Below are 17,966 nucleotides of genomic sequence, written 5' to 3' on the forward strand. Positions count from 1 at the left end.
TCGCAGCACTGGACAGAGATAGTACATGAAGTTGCTCATCATTGGGGTTATTAACTTCTGCCTGTATGCATACCTACGTGTAAATTCAATTGTGTAACCGTGTCCAGTATGTGTGTGCCCCTTTGCTCCCAGGGTAGTGAAGGTGATGCTGCAAAGAAGGGCGACTTCCTGTTCCAGGCACCGCGGGTTATTGAGCTGGTCACCAAGGTGAAGAGGGTAGCACAGGACATCCAGCGCGCTGCATTCACTGTCAACATCAGCAACCAGTAAGTCCTGTATTCCAAAGTACCGTAGTGTCTTGTATTAAAGCCTATCTCGTATTGAATACTAGCCTGATTTCAGGATACACTGTCGGCACATAAGCCTGGTTTTAGTGTTGACACACATAGAAATACCTAGTTTGAATAGAAGCCTGATGTGAATAGAAGCCTAGCCCTGACATCAGCTTCTACAGGAATAAGCCCGGCTTTAATACGCGACATTGCGGGTATGCCTACCCTACAGCATGATATCTCATCCTGGTGCATGTAACATACGAAACTCAACTGGAAACTTGACTTGCCCGGGATTGCATAACTAACTGTTATAACACAGTGAAACTTCAGTTTAATAGTAACCTCGAACGTGACAAATTTGTTGGCTGTTGCAGGACTGAGTTTCGAGTGAAGGAGCAGCAAGTGCAGCTGAACTTCAAGCCATCACCGCAGCGCTTGGATGCGCCCCTCTGCAAGAGGAATGGCGCCAAGATGGAGGTTCTGGTATGAGCCTGGTTATGCGGTTATGCATGCGAGTGCGGCTAATGTTGGTGTTTGATGAACCTGCACTGTAGTGCATCGCTCCTTGCCCCTTGGACTGACACTGGGTGTTTCTACTTGAGGCACTGATCATGCCTACTAGCCCCGCCTCCACGTGTGGCTGAGCGCCTGTGTACCCAGCAGCATACACCGGCAGACCATGGTGCGGCGTATTCTGCAACCTAGTAATTTATCCTGGACAGTGTACAGATTGGGCACGTAGCCCAAACATGACTCATGACTCATACCCCCCCCCCCATCTCTCCATTGTACATAATACCCCGATCAGATCTGATCAGAACCCTATATTATGCCAGATCCAGTGCTGTTATGACTGTTCACGGTTAGAGGTCTGAACGTATCCACGTCAGCCTGTGAATTGCACGAGTCGACTCTTGTTTGTCCGACTCGGGGCTCCCGTACATTACAATTTTAGTTTTTGAAGACAAGCATTTCTTGTTTATCAAGTTATTTAGGTGTGTGGCTAGTACTGCTTGCTAGTACTGATTACTAAGCATTTTTTCACCAGGAACGTTAATCAGTTTTCTTTCTGCAATGGCCCTACACCTCCCAGTTTGTGCGAGTAGTTTGTCATCGTATGACCTATGTACGTGGTCATTGCTGCCGGGAATGGATGGCAATGCCGGGATGCAGATGAATAGGCTCTTGCTGGCACAAGAGCTCCATGCTGTATACGAGTCGCCTCAGCCTGTGCTGTGCACTGCTGAGAATTTGCTTGTTGAACTTTCGTTTCCTCCTTCCCCGATTATTTCTCAGGCTTGGGCAAAGTACTTATTTTACATCATATTTTATCAGATTTTGTACAGATTATTTCTCGTTTCTATATTATCATGACTCCTGGTTCGACCAGTCATGGCCCGCAGTCTGAGCCACAACTCAGCCGGTTGTACCGAGCCAGGCGACCAACAAAATAATAAAAACTATTTCTTGGCTTTAGTCGCAAGGTAATTGTGAACTGGTCTGAGTTGCCTTAGTGGACTTGATCACTGCTGCGTCTTTGCTATGGCAGCAGTTCAGCTTGAGTCCTTGTACTGTCTGGCATGCATATATGCCAGTATCGTTCAATTTGCCATGCTGGTGTGACTGTCCGATTGATGTCGTTGCACTCAGTGACTGTGCGTGGCTGTGGAAAGCGCGCAGTACTATGATCTGCGGTCCGGGTCTGGCTCAGCTCACTGTGCCGGCAAGAGTACATAACCATGTATGTACTCTTGGTGCCGGTAATGTACCAGAGAGTCGTACACATAGGGTTTTATACATTTCCCTGATCCTCCGAGTGGCGGCATTGTGCACCCTAGCTCACGGTGCTATGTTGCCCAGGGAGTCCTACACATACCATGGTATGTGTAGGGCTCCCTGGTGTTGCCATCTTCTGATTTCATGTGGACTTGACCGACAACACTTGAATGGCTTACATTGTATGACATGAGTACGTGATCCCTCCTCCTCCCCCCTCCCCTCTCCCCAGAGTGTATAACTCCCGCCCACATCATGGCAATGCTCCTCATACCGGAGTGGTTTCCGACACCCGGGTACGATACCGCAATCATCCCACGGCGCCGGATCCGGGCCGCATGTCGGCGCATAGAGATAAACTAAAGGTGCATTCATGACATGCTGTAGCTGGAAGGCTCCGACTCCGAGCCTGATGTATGCATGATCAGACCAGATGGTGCACCGGTTTACACGATTGTCTATAAATAGGCATCATTATGATGCTATCGTCAGGTCGCCTCTATAGCTCAGTGGCAGAGCACTGGTCTTGTAAACCAGGGGTCGGGAGTTCGATCCTCCCTGGAGGCTTCTTTCCATTTCTTTTTTTCTTTTTGCTGTTCTTCCTGAGCTGAGCGTACATATTTTATGTACTTTTCATGCTTCATCCACGAAACCTACGTCATGTCACAGACATACAACATTCAACAAGAGAGTTTGATTTGAACGAGACGTTGATGATGTCGATGTAGAAAGATAAAGAAAAGATCTGCTAGCAGTTTGTTTCCTTTTCTGTGAGTAAGCTCCGTCACATGCACAACGCTTATATTTTCAAGTTTACCCCTGTATCCTATATGCCGTGTTGATCCTGCTTTGTACTCCTGCTGCAACTCACGATTTTCTCGCGTCATCCTGGTGCATCCTATTGATAGCAGATTTCGATGGGTGACTTCGGTGCCTTTGGAAGCTCGTCTTCCGGACGGTCAGGAGGTAAGCTTCACTGTGACACCATTGACACTCCTGGCAGTGCACCCCTGATTATTCTGATTGTAGCAATTGGGTCTCGAGAGGGAGGAAGAAACTCTGTACATCAGTTGTTTGCAACCTGACCCTGTAGACTAGCATTGGTTGCTTGACCACTGCACTGAGAATGCAGATTGTGAAGCACTTTCATCATTGAATTCTCTTCAGGTGGATGCAGGCAGAAAAAGAAACTAACCCGTACAGTGCAGTACTCTGTAAGCAATGTGCTAGTGTAGGTGATATAAGCAGCAGTAGGTAGATTAGCGATAGCAAACACAGCATACGAGGTGAAGCAATACAGAAACAGAACACAAACAGGGCCAGTCGAGGCAGCTCGAATAGAGTGCTCAATACACGAATATGCAGAGCAATACACACACACACACACACACACACACACACACACACACACACACACACACACACACACACACACACACACACACACACACACACACACACACACACCATGTATGCGCCCGTCGCAAGAGACTGAGTAGCACACAAATCTGCATATGCGCTGGATATGCACCCACGATTTTTCTCTTAGAAGTTATAGCAACGACAGCGGACAAAATCCGAATGAAACAGACTAAGAGTAGCTCCAGATACCTGCCTCATCCACACAACTGGCGAACCCATGTGAATCGACCACCAATGCACACCTGGTCTACACCACATGGAGCACATCGGAATAGGACGGCCAAGACAGTCACCTATGCATACCCTACACTTGCTGGGGTAGCCAGTAAGGCAGTATAGATAGCACGCTGCTTTGATATAAGCAGACACTATGCACTGGTACCTCGAAGTGAAATTGGACACACACATACACACACACACACACACACACACACACACACACACACACACACACACACACACACACACACACACACACACACACTTGCACATGCTCATCGCTGATCTACCTACTGCTTGCCTACTTATATCACCTATACGCTGTTTAAAAAGTATTGCACTGTACCAGTAATTTTCTTTTTCTGTATCCACCCGAAGAGAATTCAATGAAAGTACTTGGGTCAATATGAAATGTTTATTGGAAAGAGCCTGAAGCTTGTGTTATTCATTAGTCTCATTACATTGTTTGCCTCCAAGAAGATTAATCCCTACAATTATAAGAAAATGATTAGTTGGTTGAACTCATGGATCACTGTGAGTATTTGATATAACTGGTTTGTCCCTCGACTGCTGTCAGTGCTGACAGATGTAATCAACACATGCAATGCAGGTGTAGAGTACATGAACATGAACCAGAGCTTGCAACTCACTAGCTTGCTGGAAAGCATAAGTTCGAGGTACCTTCGACATCAAGGCACGATTAAACTGATGCTACAGGTCTTGTTCATGCAGTACAGCACTGCAACAGTTTCGGACTGCGCTTGCCATGACTCATCTAACTTACGTAATGGACTAAGGCTGCTGTCTCGATCTCATAAATTATGCTCAGTTGCACACTCTAGGTTGCGTACTTGTTGCTCTTGGTTACGCCCATGTGCAGTGGCCCTGATCGAATGCCATGCTAAGAAATCTGATGAGTTTGCAGAAGACTACATGTATGCTGCCGTCCAGCTTTCGTCCCAGAGCCATAGTGTTTGAAGCCGTTGCCATGTTGATGCCCAGGGATGTGATGTATTGTGTTGCGTTGCGCATGGTTCCCTTGTGACCATCAGCACCACATGCTCAATAAAAAAATAATTACAGGGATGAATTTATTGTCACATTTTTGCATAGCAGTTTCTGCTATACAAAATCACAATTTTGATTTGAATTTTTCTTCGAAGTTTGGGTATTTACCACATTGTCCTTCTTGAGAGTGATGCCTGAAAACCCATTTGCAAAAAAAAACGACTGAATCATACATGCGCACGCTGATTGAGAGTGCCTGCACCACATACACTGCACTGTATGCATGCTGCTAGACAGCGCAGGATAGTCTGTATCGCTGTTTTCTGCAAGTCACGGTGACTTTTGAGTAGCAGTAGATCGATTTATCGCATCGCAGTTTGCGATGCGATACAGGATAAATTCATCCCTGGATTAAAAGATGTTACGGTTGACATGAGACTCGGTTGTACTGAGTTTCCCGCCTTCGTAGGGAAACTCAGAAACTCAGGATCAAGGCGGTGCAGATGCAGCAGCTCCTAAATGCTCAAGCAGGGCCTCCTAGTTGGCAGGACGATCACATGCAAGCCAGTTGACCAAGAAGCAGGGCCTCCTAGTTGGCAGGACGATCACATGCAAGCCAGTTGACCAAGGCAATTTAGTTATCCAGTGTCCTTGTTTGAAGTTGTTTCGTAAGCCGTACTGAGCAAGCAGGCACGTTCTTTAGGTGATGTTATTAAGCATTCTGCCTTTGCTTGACTTTGATATGCTTTGCAGGTCGAGATGGAGACTCGGAATATATTCGTCTCAGCGATCGCATTAGTACGAATATCACGAAAATCAACAGTAATGGTAAGCTTCTGTGTAGTGTGTGTGTGTGTGTGTGTGTACGCGCGTGCGCGTGCATGTGTGTGTGTATCTGTGTGCGTGTGCGTGTGTGCCCCGTGCATGAATGTGTGTGTGTGTGTGTGTGTGTGTGTGTGTGTGTGTGTGTGCGCGTGCTAATTGATTTGGTATTTGAAGTAATCATGCAACCTTGATGTGATGACTTCAACACTGACTTGTCTCATCTTTGGTTTGAGACATGATACACCTGAGTTCGTTGTGCATTTTTTCTGTTTTGTGTCGTATGCAGCCAATGAGCTAAAGCGCTATCTGAATCAGCTAGGAACGAGGTCCGACAATTCTCGCCTGCGTGATACTATGTAAGCATTGCTAATCTGGTACGCGTGACTTCATCAGGTGCCACGCTGCATGTTCTCAATATCATTGATAGGTGGCGCGAACCCTTTTATTGCCTAACACAATTTATAATGCTGTGATGTGATGTGAATGGAAAGCATTCAGTTGGTGCGGGTTGATGCAAAGCTCCCAGCCCAAGGAGTGCGCGAAGAGGTGCCAATGAACAATGTGAACAGCTTGCGTGCTGTGAGCTGTTGGAATGCATTTCAGAAAGGCCAGGCAAGATTTGGATTTGCCAGAACTACTGCAGATTGTTGCCGCCAAGTGGAATATTTCGTATCAGCTTGCACAAGCAGCCAGGTGCTTGCTGGAGGAAAAGCTACCGTGCCTGGTTCCACCACTTCCATTTCCGTTCTGTTCAGTTTCTGGACCTGCATTCTTTTCATGGAAATTCACTTTTGTGTCCTGGTCCAGGTCTTCTCTTCAGAAGACGACGGCTGGTCTTGTCCGGGAGACAAACAGCAATATTCAGCAGCTCAGTTACCTAGACGGTGGATCTGATCAGGAAAAGGTTTGTTTCTGTGTCCTGCAAATATGTTGCAAGCTTATCCTGTATTCATCAGGCTGAAGTTTAGCTTATTGAGCTTTGTGCCAGTGACCCGTGTGTGAAAATTTACGAATGCGACTCGTACGAGTCGTGAATATGATGGCATTATGTAACGGATACGGTCGTGTGTTCTGTACATCTACTGATGTACTGGTGGAGCAATGCCTGGCTGTGGTGGCAGGGAGCAATGCCTGGCTGTGGTGGCAGGGAGCAATGCCTGGCTGTGGTGGCAGGGAGCAATGCCTGGCTGTGGTGGCAGGGAGCAATGCCTGGCTGTGGTGGCAGGGAGCAATGCCTGGCTGTGGTGGCAGGTATGCAGCTGCGCCATCTACAATGGTGGCCACTGAAATCCGACCCCTGATTTTCATGCTCGAGTGCAGCACCGATTCTACGGGTCTCTTTGGTAGTGTACAAGCGTGTGCTGGGTTTTTGCAATGTGAGTACATCGAGCTGGCACATGCACACGCCTTTCGGACAACGCAGCTGTGTGGCACTGCAAGTGTGCAAAAAGGGGTTTTCATCGTCTCAAAGAGCACACAGCCTTGCGGATGCTGATATGATTTGCTTCACCTTCTGTTGTGTGCAGGCTCAACGGCGTATGCAGCAAGAAAAGCTCAAGTCCAGCTTCAAATCTGCCATCTCAAGTTTCCACACGGTGGAGCAGGTGGGTTTCAGCTTTCTCTCTGCGTTGACTGGTCTGCAATGCATGCATGGTCTAACTCTGCTACATACTACTAGTTGTGCAGTGTGACTTGCGGGGGGGGGGGTACACCGCAGGTGCATGGAGCATGCAGAGTTCAAGCATGCACACTACGTTACACTCAGCTGCTGGTACTGTAAAACATGTAATTTTAGGTGCATTAAAGTTTCGGTGCCAGAGACCTGCCAGGTTTCAGGTGGAATGTAGAATTAGGTGACCAGCATTCCCTTCACATACAGTGCGTACTCTAGTGCCTTTTAGGTGTAATTTAAATTTAGGTGCCGGGTTTCTCTACCGAAATCACCGAAATCAAAGTTACACCGAAAATTACATGTTTCCCAGTATCTGTGAAGTCTGTTAAGGCTGTGATCAGGTCGGACTGTGATCAGGTCGGCCTGTGATCTGGGTGGCGTTGAACACGGCGGAAAACTGTATGTATACAAAGAGTTGTACTTGACCCGTCGTCCCTAGGCATGCAGTGAGGTAATACCCTGTGTACTACTATTCATGGAAGAACATGCAGATAACATCTACGGTGTCTTATTTCCAACTTTCTATTTACTAAGGTATTACTCTAAGTAAAGGTTCTGATTTGAATGTTGTAGCAGTTAGCAGTATTTGTAATAATATTTGTAATTTTTTAGTTTGCCCTGTGACGTCATGATGTATTGTTTAAATTTGTTTTGCTCCTGAATAGACATGTGCTAAGAAGGAGAAAGAGACGGTCGAGCGGATGCGTGCTGCCAGCATTTCCGGGGTAGGTGTGCTCGCACTGTGCGTGTGTGTGTGTGTGTGTGTGTGTGTGTGTGTGTGTGTGTGTGTGTGTGTGCGTGTATGTGTGCGAGGGATTCCGGGAAGAGCCTATTCGCCCAGCTGGGTAGAGATCTGGTCTGATGGGATAGGGTTACCTTCCGCGTTCAAAATTATACCCTGCGGCAAGGAGCACCGTTCGGACTCCTCCCGCAGACGTTTTGTACAGGGGTAGGGCCTGGTGGAGCGAGGCTTGCTGGCTTCGTGTCAAGTCATGTCCAGCATACACTTCAGCGTCACCATGCTGAAGAGAACGAAACATGGATGCAGTGAATGGGATTTGCGGTCTTTGACCACTATGGTGGTGGGTATGATCTACTCACCTCCCACTGCCTTAGGAGCTGCATCTGCGCCTTGATTCTTGAGGGTTATGGCGTTCCTACGGATGTGGAAAACTCGGTCTAAGTGCCACGTGAACCGTGATTTAAAAAAATTTGATTGCATGATTGCTCACTGAATGTGTACTGGTCCACTTTGCCTGGTGATGTGGCTCTATCAAGACTGCAGTGTATATCGCGAAAAATACCAGAGGTCAAAAGCCACTTTCGGTCCGATTTTGTTCAAATTTTCAGGGTTGAAGCATCAGGAGGGCAAGCTGTTATTCCCAAAATGTGGATAGTGTGGAATGAATCTTTCCCTGTGTTTGGGGTCTGTGAAAGCCACACCCATACGTTCGCATTTATGTCCCGAAATAAGAGAAAAACCTACTTTTACATTCGGGAGTTCACTGTTCATTTGTTTCTATGATGCAGGCTTGTACTAAAATCTAATTATGATTCAACATTCACTCCACACAACGACGGATCACAATCGGCGAGATTTATTAATCATTCGAATCAAATTTTGAAACATCTGAGAGCAAAGTGATACTGTTCCAAAGCAACGATCAGGGAACAAGAGAATAGTGTCTTGGGCCGCGGTCACCCTGGGCAACCCGGTGCCCGGCCACCTTTGGGGGGCAGAAGAAGGAACAGCAGTGCTTGAAGCGGCATTGGTTAAAAGAGCAGTTGCCTGCGTTGAACTTGCGGCAGATGGTGAACTGTCTGGGCGTGTGAACACTTCCTCCACCTGTTGTGCCCGAGCCGGAGGTAGCAGGGAGCGTCCGGATGTCAGGGCCACGAAAAAAGACAATTGTTGGCCAGGCAGCCCACCTTCCGGCACTTGGAACACGTGGGCAGTGCCTGGCCCGTGTAACACTCTGTGTAGAGCGCCGTGTCAAGCGATGAAAGCGGGGTGCGTGCACGAGCCACTGATTGCCGAACCCGGATATCGTACTCAAGTACCGCAGCCAGGCGGTACTTTGCTGCGGCTTGCACAACCTGTAGCTGATGTTCTGCCAGGCTAGCAGCGCAGGTCGGGTCATTTGAAGTGGCTATGATGGTAAAGATAGACCATGCTTCGAGCCACGAAGCTAAGGAGTCAATTCGCCTCTTGGAGGCTTGAGAGGCAGAGATCAACAGGCAATCGCCCTCCTCTGCTACCTTGACCCTCTTGGAAAGAGGCTGATCGTCAGAGGGCCTCTCATACTTGACGGGAAGCAGGAGCGCCAGATCAAAAAATCCGACTCTGCAAATTTTTGCTATGGCTTCGTGACTAACATGACATACGCATGCAGGGAGTGTGGGGGCCGAATCTAAACTCGCCGGCATAACAGCATGAACAGAATTCAGATACATACCGGCTTGGTCTGATGGCCCACCAGACGCTCCCCGATCAGGTCTTCGAGTCGCGGAGTGGGCCGACAACGCCAACGTGACCGAAACCGAAATCATTTCGGCAAAAGACCGACCGCTGCTGATCAGGAGAGAAGGCCATCCTGAAATTGCGAATTCGTTCAGAGGAATACAACTGTGGAAAAGCTGACTATGCTCCTCGGCAAACTGAGGAGGCTAGAGGAAAACAACTGGAAAACAAGTTGATGGGCAAAAACAAATTGATGGTCAGCAAAGACAAACTCAGTTGCAGCACTTTCGCCGGAAAGGAAGCCTTGGTTGTCACACTACATTTGATTTTATTCTATTTCTTATTCTAAAGAAGGGCTGGGGCTTCCTTCAGCTTCATCTATGAAAGGAATTCGGGTGGACACACCCATTCCCATAGCGCTGCACATCTGAACCAGTTCCGTTCATTTACTGGTTGCCATTATGGCGCCTTTGGCTTGTTGGTTTCGTGAATGTTAACTACGGTTTGCCACGTGCAAACCTCCGTTATAAGTACATTTCAATTATTTTTCTGGAATTCAGGACCACTATATTCACACACTGTTGAGGCAAATACACTGGAATCAATTACCTAACATCATTTTGACATGACATGATGCTACTGACTTTAGTAGTGCAATGCGAATACTGTAGCAACAAAAACTCAATTATTTTCGGACCAATTTTTTCAAAATTTAAATTTCAAAGCATTTTGGCACCATATCGAATCGGGGTTCGGAATACCAGTTTCGTCTTCTCACACAGAAGCCTGTACTTTCAACCAGTGTATTTTTGCTGATAAATCTACCCGGACATGTTATGATACCATGGGAATTACCGATATGATTACGTGAAGCAACAGATGAAGGCTGGAAGCATTTTATTGTTATCAATGCAAACCTTTCTCTTTCTTAGAGAACGCCTCGTTTGGGCTACTTTGAGGGGCCATCACCCCTCCAAAGTGCCCGAATATATACCCTGGCATATTGATTTTCTCATTCTGGACACCCCTAGCATTGCGAAAAAGGTGTCAAACTGGTACTTGTAAATTTTCTGAAAAAGTAAATACTGACTGCTGTAACCTTGCTGTGTTGTTGGTGTGTGTGCTTGTGCCTTGTTGTTACTAGTCACTTGGAGATGATGATGAAGATGACCGGTTACTAGGTGGCAGGGGGTAAGCATAGTCTTGGTCGTGACTCTCAAGGAAACATTAGATATCTGTTTCCTTGCTGGTGTGTGTATGTGTGTGTGTTTGCTTGGGCGGAGGGGGGGGGTGGTAAGATTTTAAGAATAGAAAGCACTATGCTTTCATACTGTAGTAGTAGTGTCTTGTGAAAGCCTGTCTCATGTAGAAGCCTGTTTTGAATGCACACCTGGTTTTCAAAATGGACATTTGGCACGAAAAGTTTTTGTGCTGACATGCACTGAATCACTTGCTTTGGATAGATACCTGATTTGAATAGACAGCTAGCCCTACCATTGGCTTCTACAGGAGTGAAGCCAGCTTTCGTGCACGCAGTTTTGGTCGTTAGATACATTCAATCTGAGTGTTGGTGCGTCTTGCTAGCTATCTACTGAGTTACAGCCTCGGTCTAGGCTAGTGTCTTGCTTTGTTTGGTTGAAGGGATGCTTCAGATGCCTGCGTTCTGTAACAAATATGGCTCTCTTGGCTTCTGACCTAGAGCTCAAAGCATAGCTTTTTTTGTAAATTCGGTTTGTATGTTGATTGGGTCTTTCTGCTGTGTGTTGTAACCATGTTTGCAGTCGCGGCTACGTAGTCCACCAGCAGGAGGAGGTTGATGTCCAGGCGATAGAGGAACGTGCCGATGCATTGCGGCAACTCGAGGTGGGCTCCCATTTCCTTGCCATGCTTGCTCTGAACAATAGACACAGGCCAGCAAGTGTAGCATGCTGTTGTCATTGCAGCTGGTGCTGATGGCAGATTCTTTGCAAAAGTTAAGGAGAAAGAGGGCGGCTGGCAGCTCTCTAGATATGTTCACACCAGGATTGTTTTTAAGAACTCAGATGGTGAGCCAAGGAAACAATTGTAACATGGAAAAATGTGGGCACAAGTTATGCGATCGAGCCCACTAACTGAACCAGCGTCTGACTGTTCAAAATCTGCTTCAGTTGGCAGGATTGTTTTTCTTTCAATTTCAACTCATCTTGTTGACTTTGTCCGTGCTGTATCAAGGTACCCACCAGCTTTGGCCACATCTTGTGTACCAGTGTGCCTGTGTTTATTGGTTTGCTGTGTGCTATGTGCATCGATTAGAATGACATTCTCGACGTGAATGAGATCTTTCGAGACCTCGGGGCGATGGTGCATGAGCAAGGCGAGGTGATAGGTAAGATTGCTGGACCACTGCGTGTGTGCACGTGTGTGTGTGTGTGTGTTTGTTTGTACGTGTGTGTGTGTTTGCATGTGAAAGAGGGAATGTTGGCGTGCATGTGGGTGTAACGTCACCTACTCATGCTGGCTAGTGTACTCTGAGTGCTGCTTTGCTGGCATTGGATATTTTCACTTTCTCTTGTCTGACCTTCCTACTCTGATCTCCTTGAGTGCTTCATCTTACTCGAGCCGTTGCCGGGATGTTTCTTTTGCTATGCGAATCACCTACGATTGAAGTATGTACTCTGATAAGACTCAATCTGCGGACAGAACTGTTTCATCCTTTGTGGACTCACCAGCGCAGCACAGAGAAAATGAGGCCGAACCTGATAGCAATGAAAAATAAATTTCCAAAGCCAGATTTAAACCAGGCCCGAACGTACCTTGCCAGAGTGCTCAAACTGACAAGTGAGTGAGCGCTGCATAACGCAAACAGCAAAGGCACTACTCCACACGAGAGTGCTCAACTGCTACAAGAGCAGGAGCGAAATACTCAATCTGCGGACAGAACTGTTTCGTCGTTTGTGGACTCATCAGCGCAGCACAGAGAAATACTCTGATAAGATATACACTTGCTTGGTGCAGTTATTGTTCAGGACACAGGTGTATTGCTCCACATTGAAGTGTGTTCGGAAGTACGAAGTACCTCGGACACTGAACACACGTTTCTCTTCCCTGTGTGTGTGTGTGTGGGGGGGGGGGGGGTACGTCTTATCCGAGTACCGCTGTAGTGCAAGTAGAAGAATGGCTGCATTGTCAGTGTGTGACATGCTGACATCCAGCCTTTTTTATTTACCCAATGCTGTAGACCCCTTTTTCTTCATTTTAGTTATATTTTAAACTTTGTGTGCTGCCGGTGCTATTGTTGTTGTTGTTGTTGTTGTTGTTGTTGTTGTTGTTGTTGTTGTTGTTGTTGTTGTTGTTGTTGTTGTTGTTGTTGTTGTTGTTGTTGTTGTTGTTGTTGTTGCTGCTCCTAGACACAATCGAAGGCAATGTTGAGCATGCTGCTGTTGACGTGGAGAATGCTAATGATCAATTGCGGCAAGCATTGCACAGCCAGGTATGCGGTCTCAACAGTTTTCGCTGTTCGAGTATTGTTCTCTTAGTTTACATGCGGGGCATCGAAAGGTATTTTAGTGTGGTACGGTCAGCCATGTGAAGTACAAGTTACTCATGGGGAGGGGGGGGGGGGAGGGGTGGCTGAGCCGAAAATGTTGGAAATTTAGAGTCCAGATCAGTATATTTTATTGGTTCACGGGGTACTTGGGGCAAAAAGTGGTACAGTCAATACCGTAGTGATCGTACCGTGTCCGACGTTCCTGACATGCATGTTCTTTTAGAGCGCTTTCCCAATCCCAGGTTGTGTATTTGGGAAAGCGCTAAAAAAACAACACGGCCCACTGGTCAACAGACTGTTTTCAACAAACATCACTATGATATTATCCTTGTGATGTTTCTTGAAAAAATTCTGTTGACCAGTGGGCCGGAGCCTCTGGGGAGACAACGCAGGCGAGTGGAATTTGAAACGCTCCCAGGCTGCTCACTCCTGTTGTGCTTGGAGCAGTATTGATTTATACAGTACTGGCCAGAGAAATCCAGCCTCGTGAATAAAATAGAGCCGGGCGCTACGCAACCTTAGCACTACACACACTGTTTCGGACACGGTGCCACTGTATGCATGAGGTTGGACTTCTCTGGCCAGAACTACTGTACTTGTACTTGCTGGCGTGTGACATCGCCGATGTAGTCAGTGACATCGCCGATGTAGTCAGTGGCATCGCCGATGTAGTCAGCAGGGCACTGGACTCAGCGTCATCTGCATCATGTACAACATCCCTATCCTAGGTCGAAACGCACATCGCGTTTTGGTAACTTACTAACGTTATCATCCCACATCATCTCCCCTGAATGCTACGACTCCCCGATCCCTGCCACAAACATACCGCCTGCCAGTGCCAGTGCCAGTGCATGATCTGTTCAGACTACATGCAGTACATGTATCTGGCATTACTAGAACGCAAGCAATACCTGTAGCACCCGAGGAGAAAGGGAAGGAGGCCCCCGGCAATGCGTGTTGAGATTGAGATTGCAATGTTGTCTTGTAGTTCTTTCAGAAGAGTTATACCTCCTGAGTTTTAGTTTTATTTGCTATATCGAGCATATTGTGCCAGTTGTCGACATCCCCTTTCCATTCCTGTTTACTGCTTGTTGCCGAATACAGAAAAAGTCACGGAAGAAGAAGTGCATCTGCTTGATCCTGCTGGTTATTGTACTTGGTCTCATTGGACTCGTCATCGGCCTCACGGTTAAACATAATTGAGGAATTGATCATCGGTTGTGTGTGTGTGTGTGTGTGTGTGTCGCCGTTACGTCCTTAGATTCCTAGCTGCAGTGTTTGCGACGACTCCCTGTGTTTTGCTCTCCGCGTGCTGCCGTCAACGTGAGTGCAGTGTGCTGTTTCGCTTATGTCTTGGCCCTGAGTCTAAAACCAAGCACGGGTCTGGTTTCGCTTCAGAGTTCAGACTTAGGTTAGAGGCTAAATGTAGCACAAGCCGTGCCTGGCTACATCACCATACACACACACACACACACACACACACACACACACACACACACACACACACACACACACACACACACACGTGCGCGCGCACACACACATACATACACACACACGTGCGCGCGCACTCGCTCACCGCGCACACTCGTGTGTGTACTTAGTACTGTACACATCACTGCCTTACATTACAAGCACTTTTCATCTGAGAGGTCCACACAATATACATGTACAGCCCCTGACTTTCTGAACTGTTTAAAAATAACTTATGTCCACCTTATTTTACAAGACCTCTATCACATCAACTATCACCGGGTGGGATTTTATGCTGCTGTGCACGTTTTGTTCCTGCTCTGCGCTACCTTGTCATGATCCATGTACATAGTCCAACTTGCTTCCACTCACTTGCGCTGTTTGCTTTCCCTGGTTTACCTTGTCGGCATTCTCGGCTGTTTGTTTCGCCTTTGAGTATTCCCGTTTTTACTTTATACTTCTATTTTCTTTATGTGTCTAAGTTTGGATTGGCAGATGGCCGTGTGCAGTGCTTTGGCTCGTAAGACGTATCTTGTACGACCAGCTGGTTCTGCTGTCATACACACAAACACGCGCACACACACACACACACACGTACACACACACACACACGCATCGCAATAGAATTATTTTACAGCCTTGGACTGCTGTGCGAGCAGCGCTTCTCTTTCTCTCTGCCCATCGTGCCCATGGTCAGCTGACTCATGCCACGTGACGTCCTCATCGTTCTATGCACTCACCAGGGAGTAGTATTGTACTACTCCCCGACTCAAACCATCAGTGGCACTTTTCTCTTCTTTCCACACTTCTATACGTTGAAGTCTTGTACAGTGGATATCGGTTATAAAGTCATCGGACATAGTGATAAACCGGCTATATTGATACAAAATGAAAATATCAAAAGCAAAACAAGAAAAAGCCAGTCAAATTATCACTATAACCAATATATCGTATATAGCGATAAATCGGCTATAAGGATACAGAATGACCATTCAAAACACCTATTTGTGCAGAAAAATTATCGTCTATAGTGATAGCAACACACGAGTGTGAGGCATTGATGTCTCGATTTGGAGCCACATGTGTGTTGTCATAGGGTATTCTGGTCTGGTGCTTCCTGGATGATGCCTTTGGGCCAAGAAGTTCTTCACTCTACAATGTGTAGACTGGAGAAGGTGCAGTAGCATCCATCACGTATCAGTACGCTACATTAGCGCGATCGAGTACCCACACGTGTATAACGTGTATGTATGACGCGCGCAGTTGAAAATCGCCTGTAGTGATATACCGGTTATAGTGATAAAATATGAAAAATCAGAAGGGCACGTTATAACCGATTTCTACTGTACATTGTAGATGATAACTTTGTTTTCTACTGTTGTAGTCTTCGGGGTGCTGAGTCGAATGGTCTTGGTTGGAGGAAGCTGAGACGCTCCCTTCCTCCTTTATTCCCGATCGAACTAGCGCACTTCCACCGAAACTGGGTGACTGTGCCCTACCAGATGGGGAGTTGTAAGCAAAATGTCATTAAAAGCGCCGTTTTGTTCTACTAATAGCACGCATGACCGCGATCGGTCCATATAATGTTGTAGTCTTCTGGACGCTGATTGGTCGTCTCCTGGACAACGAGACAGACCTCGCGATGCATTCATTTTTCAGTGGAATTGTCATGGCGATAATGACGTCCGATCAGATCGACCATCTCGACGTAGCTATTCCAAACTCTTCGGAACTACAACAACAATCGTAATCCACCTCTCCCATCGGATGAGGTTGTGTGTGTGTGAAACGAAACGACTCGAAAAGTCAAAGAGATTCGAACGCGCCCTAACAAAAAAATATGACCAAGATCAAGAGTGCATACCGGTAAACATTTATGGACTCTTGTCTTGATATGACCAAGAGTAGATAAATTACCCATATAAAAACCGCTCTGTGAGCGGTTCTGAAAAACCTCTACTGGTGCAGCCCCGTCGTAAAAGTAAGAAATTAGGACTGGTGCATTGTCCTCCCAAATGTGAACTGATCCACCTAAATCGCGATTGACGGGACCCGAACGCACCAGTAGCACGAGGTTCCTACCTGTGGATGCAGCTGGGGACGCTGGTCCATAGCCAAAGCCAAAGGTGGGCTTCGGGGTACTGTGTAAGTGTTGTATGGTAACTTGATCGGCGCCGGTCCATTGCTGTATCCTGTGCCCTCCCGACCTCGTGCTACTGGTGCGTTCGGGTCCCGTCAATCGCGATTTAGGTGGATCAGTTCACATTTGGGAGGACAATGCACCAGTCCTAATTTCTTACTTTTACGACGGGGCTGCACCAGTAGAGGTTTTTCAGAACCGCTCACAGAGCGGTTTTTATATGGGTAATTTCAGTTCTTTTTCTGTTCCCTCCCCCACCCCGGCCCAGCTCCGAAGATAAACATGGTGAGCATGCGCGCGATGCACTCTATGTAGCCATGCGATTGCAGTAGCACACGGATACATTCCAGCCCTTTCCACCTCGCTACCCCGCACACAGACACATTGTGACAAACAAGCACATGCACAGTGACACACACACACATACACACACAGTGACACATACACACACAGTGACACACACACACACACGGCCCAAACAGGAAAATTCTTGATGAACATTGTATAATGCCATGCAAAGCAGTGGCCACCATACTTCAGGAAGTCAGTTGTGAAACAAAATAAAGGTAAGCTGGCAGCCAAAGCACAACATTGCAAACCGTGATGATATTTGCGTAAGGATTGCAGTTTGCAGACCACACCATGGAAGTAGTGAGTGCAGAATGATTGTAATGTCATACAAAGACAAGCAAAGAAGTGGCCACCATACACCAGAAACTTGCAGAAAGTCACATATCCAACAGATAGAGAAGTGAACAGCATCTGGTACAGCCCACACAAAACCAAGCTGACCTGATACTCGTCCGAAGATCGTAAGTGGCAGATCCTTTTCAACGATAGCATGCAGGTGTACGTTCACGCATGGACAAAATCTGACCGTGTCACCGGCATACGTTGTCATCACATGCACAGTAGCAGCACAATAAAAGCAATGGAAAAAATGAAGGGGTTGCTGAAGCATCTTCACACTTCAAATTCAGACTTCAATGTGGTCGTCACGGGATGATATACCTGCAAGATACAAGTGATGCAGAAAGAAAGCATAAGGTCGTGAGGTAGGCTATGAGACACCACAAATGGGTCACCTACATGTATGTTCAGGGCTGGTGTACACACACACACACACACACACACACACACACACACACACACACACACACACACACACA

The 17,966-nt window shown here is 47.0% G+C and overlaps 2 protein-coding genes and 1 non-coding gene across 4 annotated transcripts in view; all 3 read left to right on the top strand.

Moving 5' to 3' along the window:
• LOC135814720 (unconventional myosin-Ia-like) overlaps window positions 1-1,751 on the top strand; it is a 28,507-nt gene extending 26,756 nt beyond the window's left edge. The window contains exons 34-35 of the mRNA XM_065327889.1: window positions 133-266; window positions 650-1,751. Coding sequence (XP_065183961.1) covers window positions 133-266; window positions 650-764 — 249 coding nt within the window. The 3' untranslated portion in view covers window positions 765-1,751. The remainder of the gene's footprint in view (window positions 1-132; window positions 267-649) is intronic.
• Window positions 1,752-2,546: 795 nt separating this feature from the next.
• Window positions 2,547-2,618, top strand: Trnat-ugu (transfer RNA threonine (anticodon UGU)). The gene has a single exon. It is a non-coding gene; the product is annotated as a tRNA-Thr (tRNA).
• A 126-nt stretch (window positions 2,619-2,744) lies between these two features.
• Window positions 2,745-15,495, top strand: LOC135814724 (syntaxin-7-like). Of its 2 annotated transcripts, none has more exons than XM_065327893.1 (11): window positions 2,745-3,017; window positions 5,454-5,528; window positions 5,812-5,881; window positions 6,333-6,429; window positions 7,052-7,129; window positions 7,863-7,922; window positions 10,803-10,849; window positions 11,440-11,521; window positions 11,951-12,023; window positions 13,045-13,127; window positions 14,446-15,495. In XM_065327893.1, the coding sequence occupies exons 1-11, from the start codon at window positions 2,969-2,971 to the stop codon at window positions 14,509-14,511; spliced, it is 780 nt and encodes a 259-aa protein (XP_065183965.1). In that variant the 5' UTR covers window positions 2,745-2,968; the 3' UTR covers window positions 14,512-15,495. The 2 variants fall into 2 exon arrangements, with proteins under 2 accessions (XP_065183965.1, XP_065183964.1); XM_065327892.1 differs by having other exon boundaries at window positions 2,746-3,017; window positions 14,289-15,495.
• The last annotated feature ends 2,471 nt before the right edge of the window (window positions 15,496-17,966 follow it).

Source organism: Sycon ciliatum, chromosome 4 (assembly GCF_964019385.1).
Source record: "Sycon ciliatum chromosome 4, ocSycCili1.1, whole genome shotgun sequence".
Classification (NCBI taxonomy): Eukaryota; Metazoa; Porifera; class Calcarea; order Leucosolenida; family Sycettidae; genus Sycon; species Sycon ciliatum.

Excerpts from the sequence above, each read along its gene's own strand:
- LOC135814724 (XM_065327892.1), top strand. The coding sequence starts at position 2,969 with ATGGGTGACTTCGGTGCCTTTGGAAGCTCGTCTTCCGGACGGTCAGGA. Across the intron at positions 10,850-11,439 it reads CGGTTACTAGGTGGCAGGGG|TCGCGGCTACGTAGTCCACC; the intron begins GTAAGCATAGTC and ends CCATGTTTGCAG. Across the intron at positions 13,128-14,288 it reads GGCAAGCATTGCACAGCCAG|AAAAAGTCACGGAAGAAGAA; the intron begins GTATGCGGTCTC and ends TGCCGAATACAG.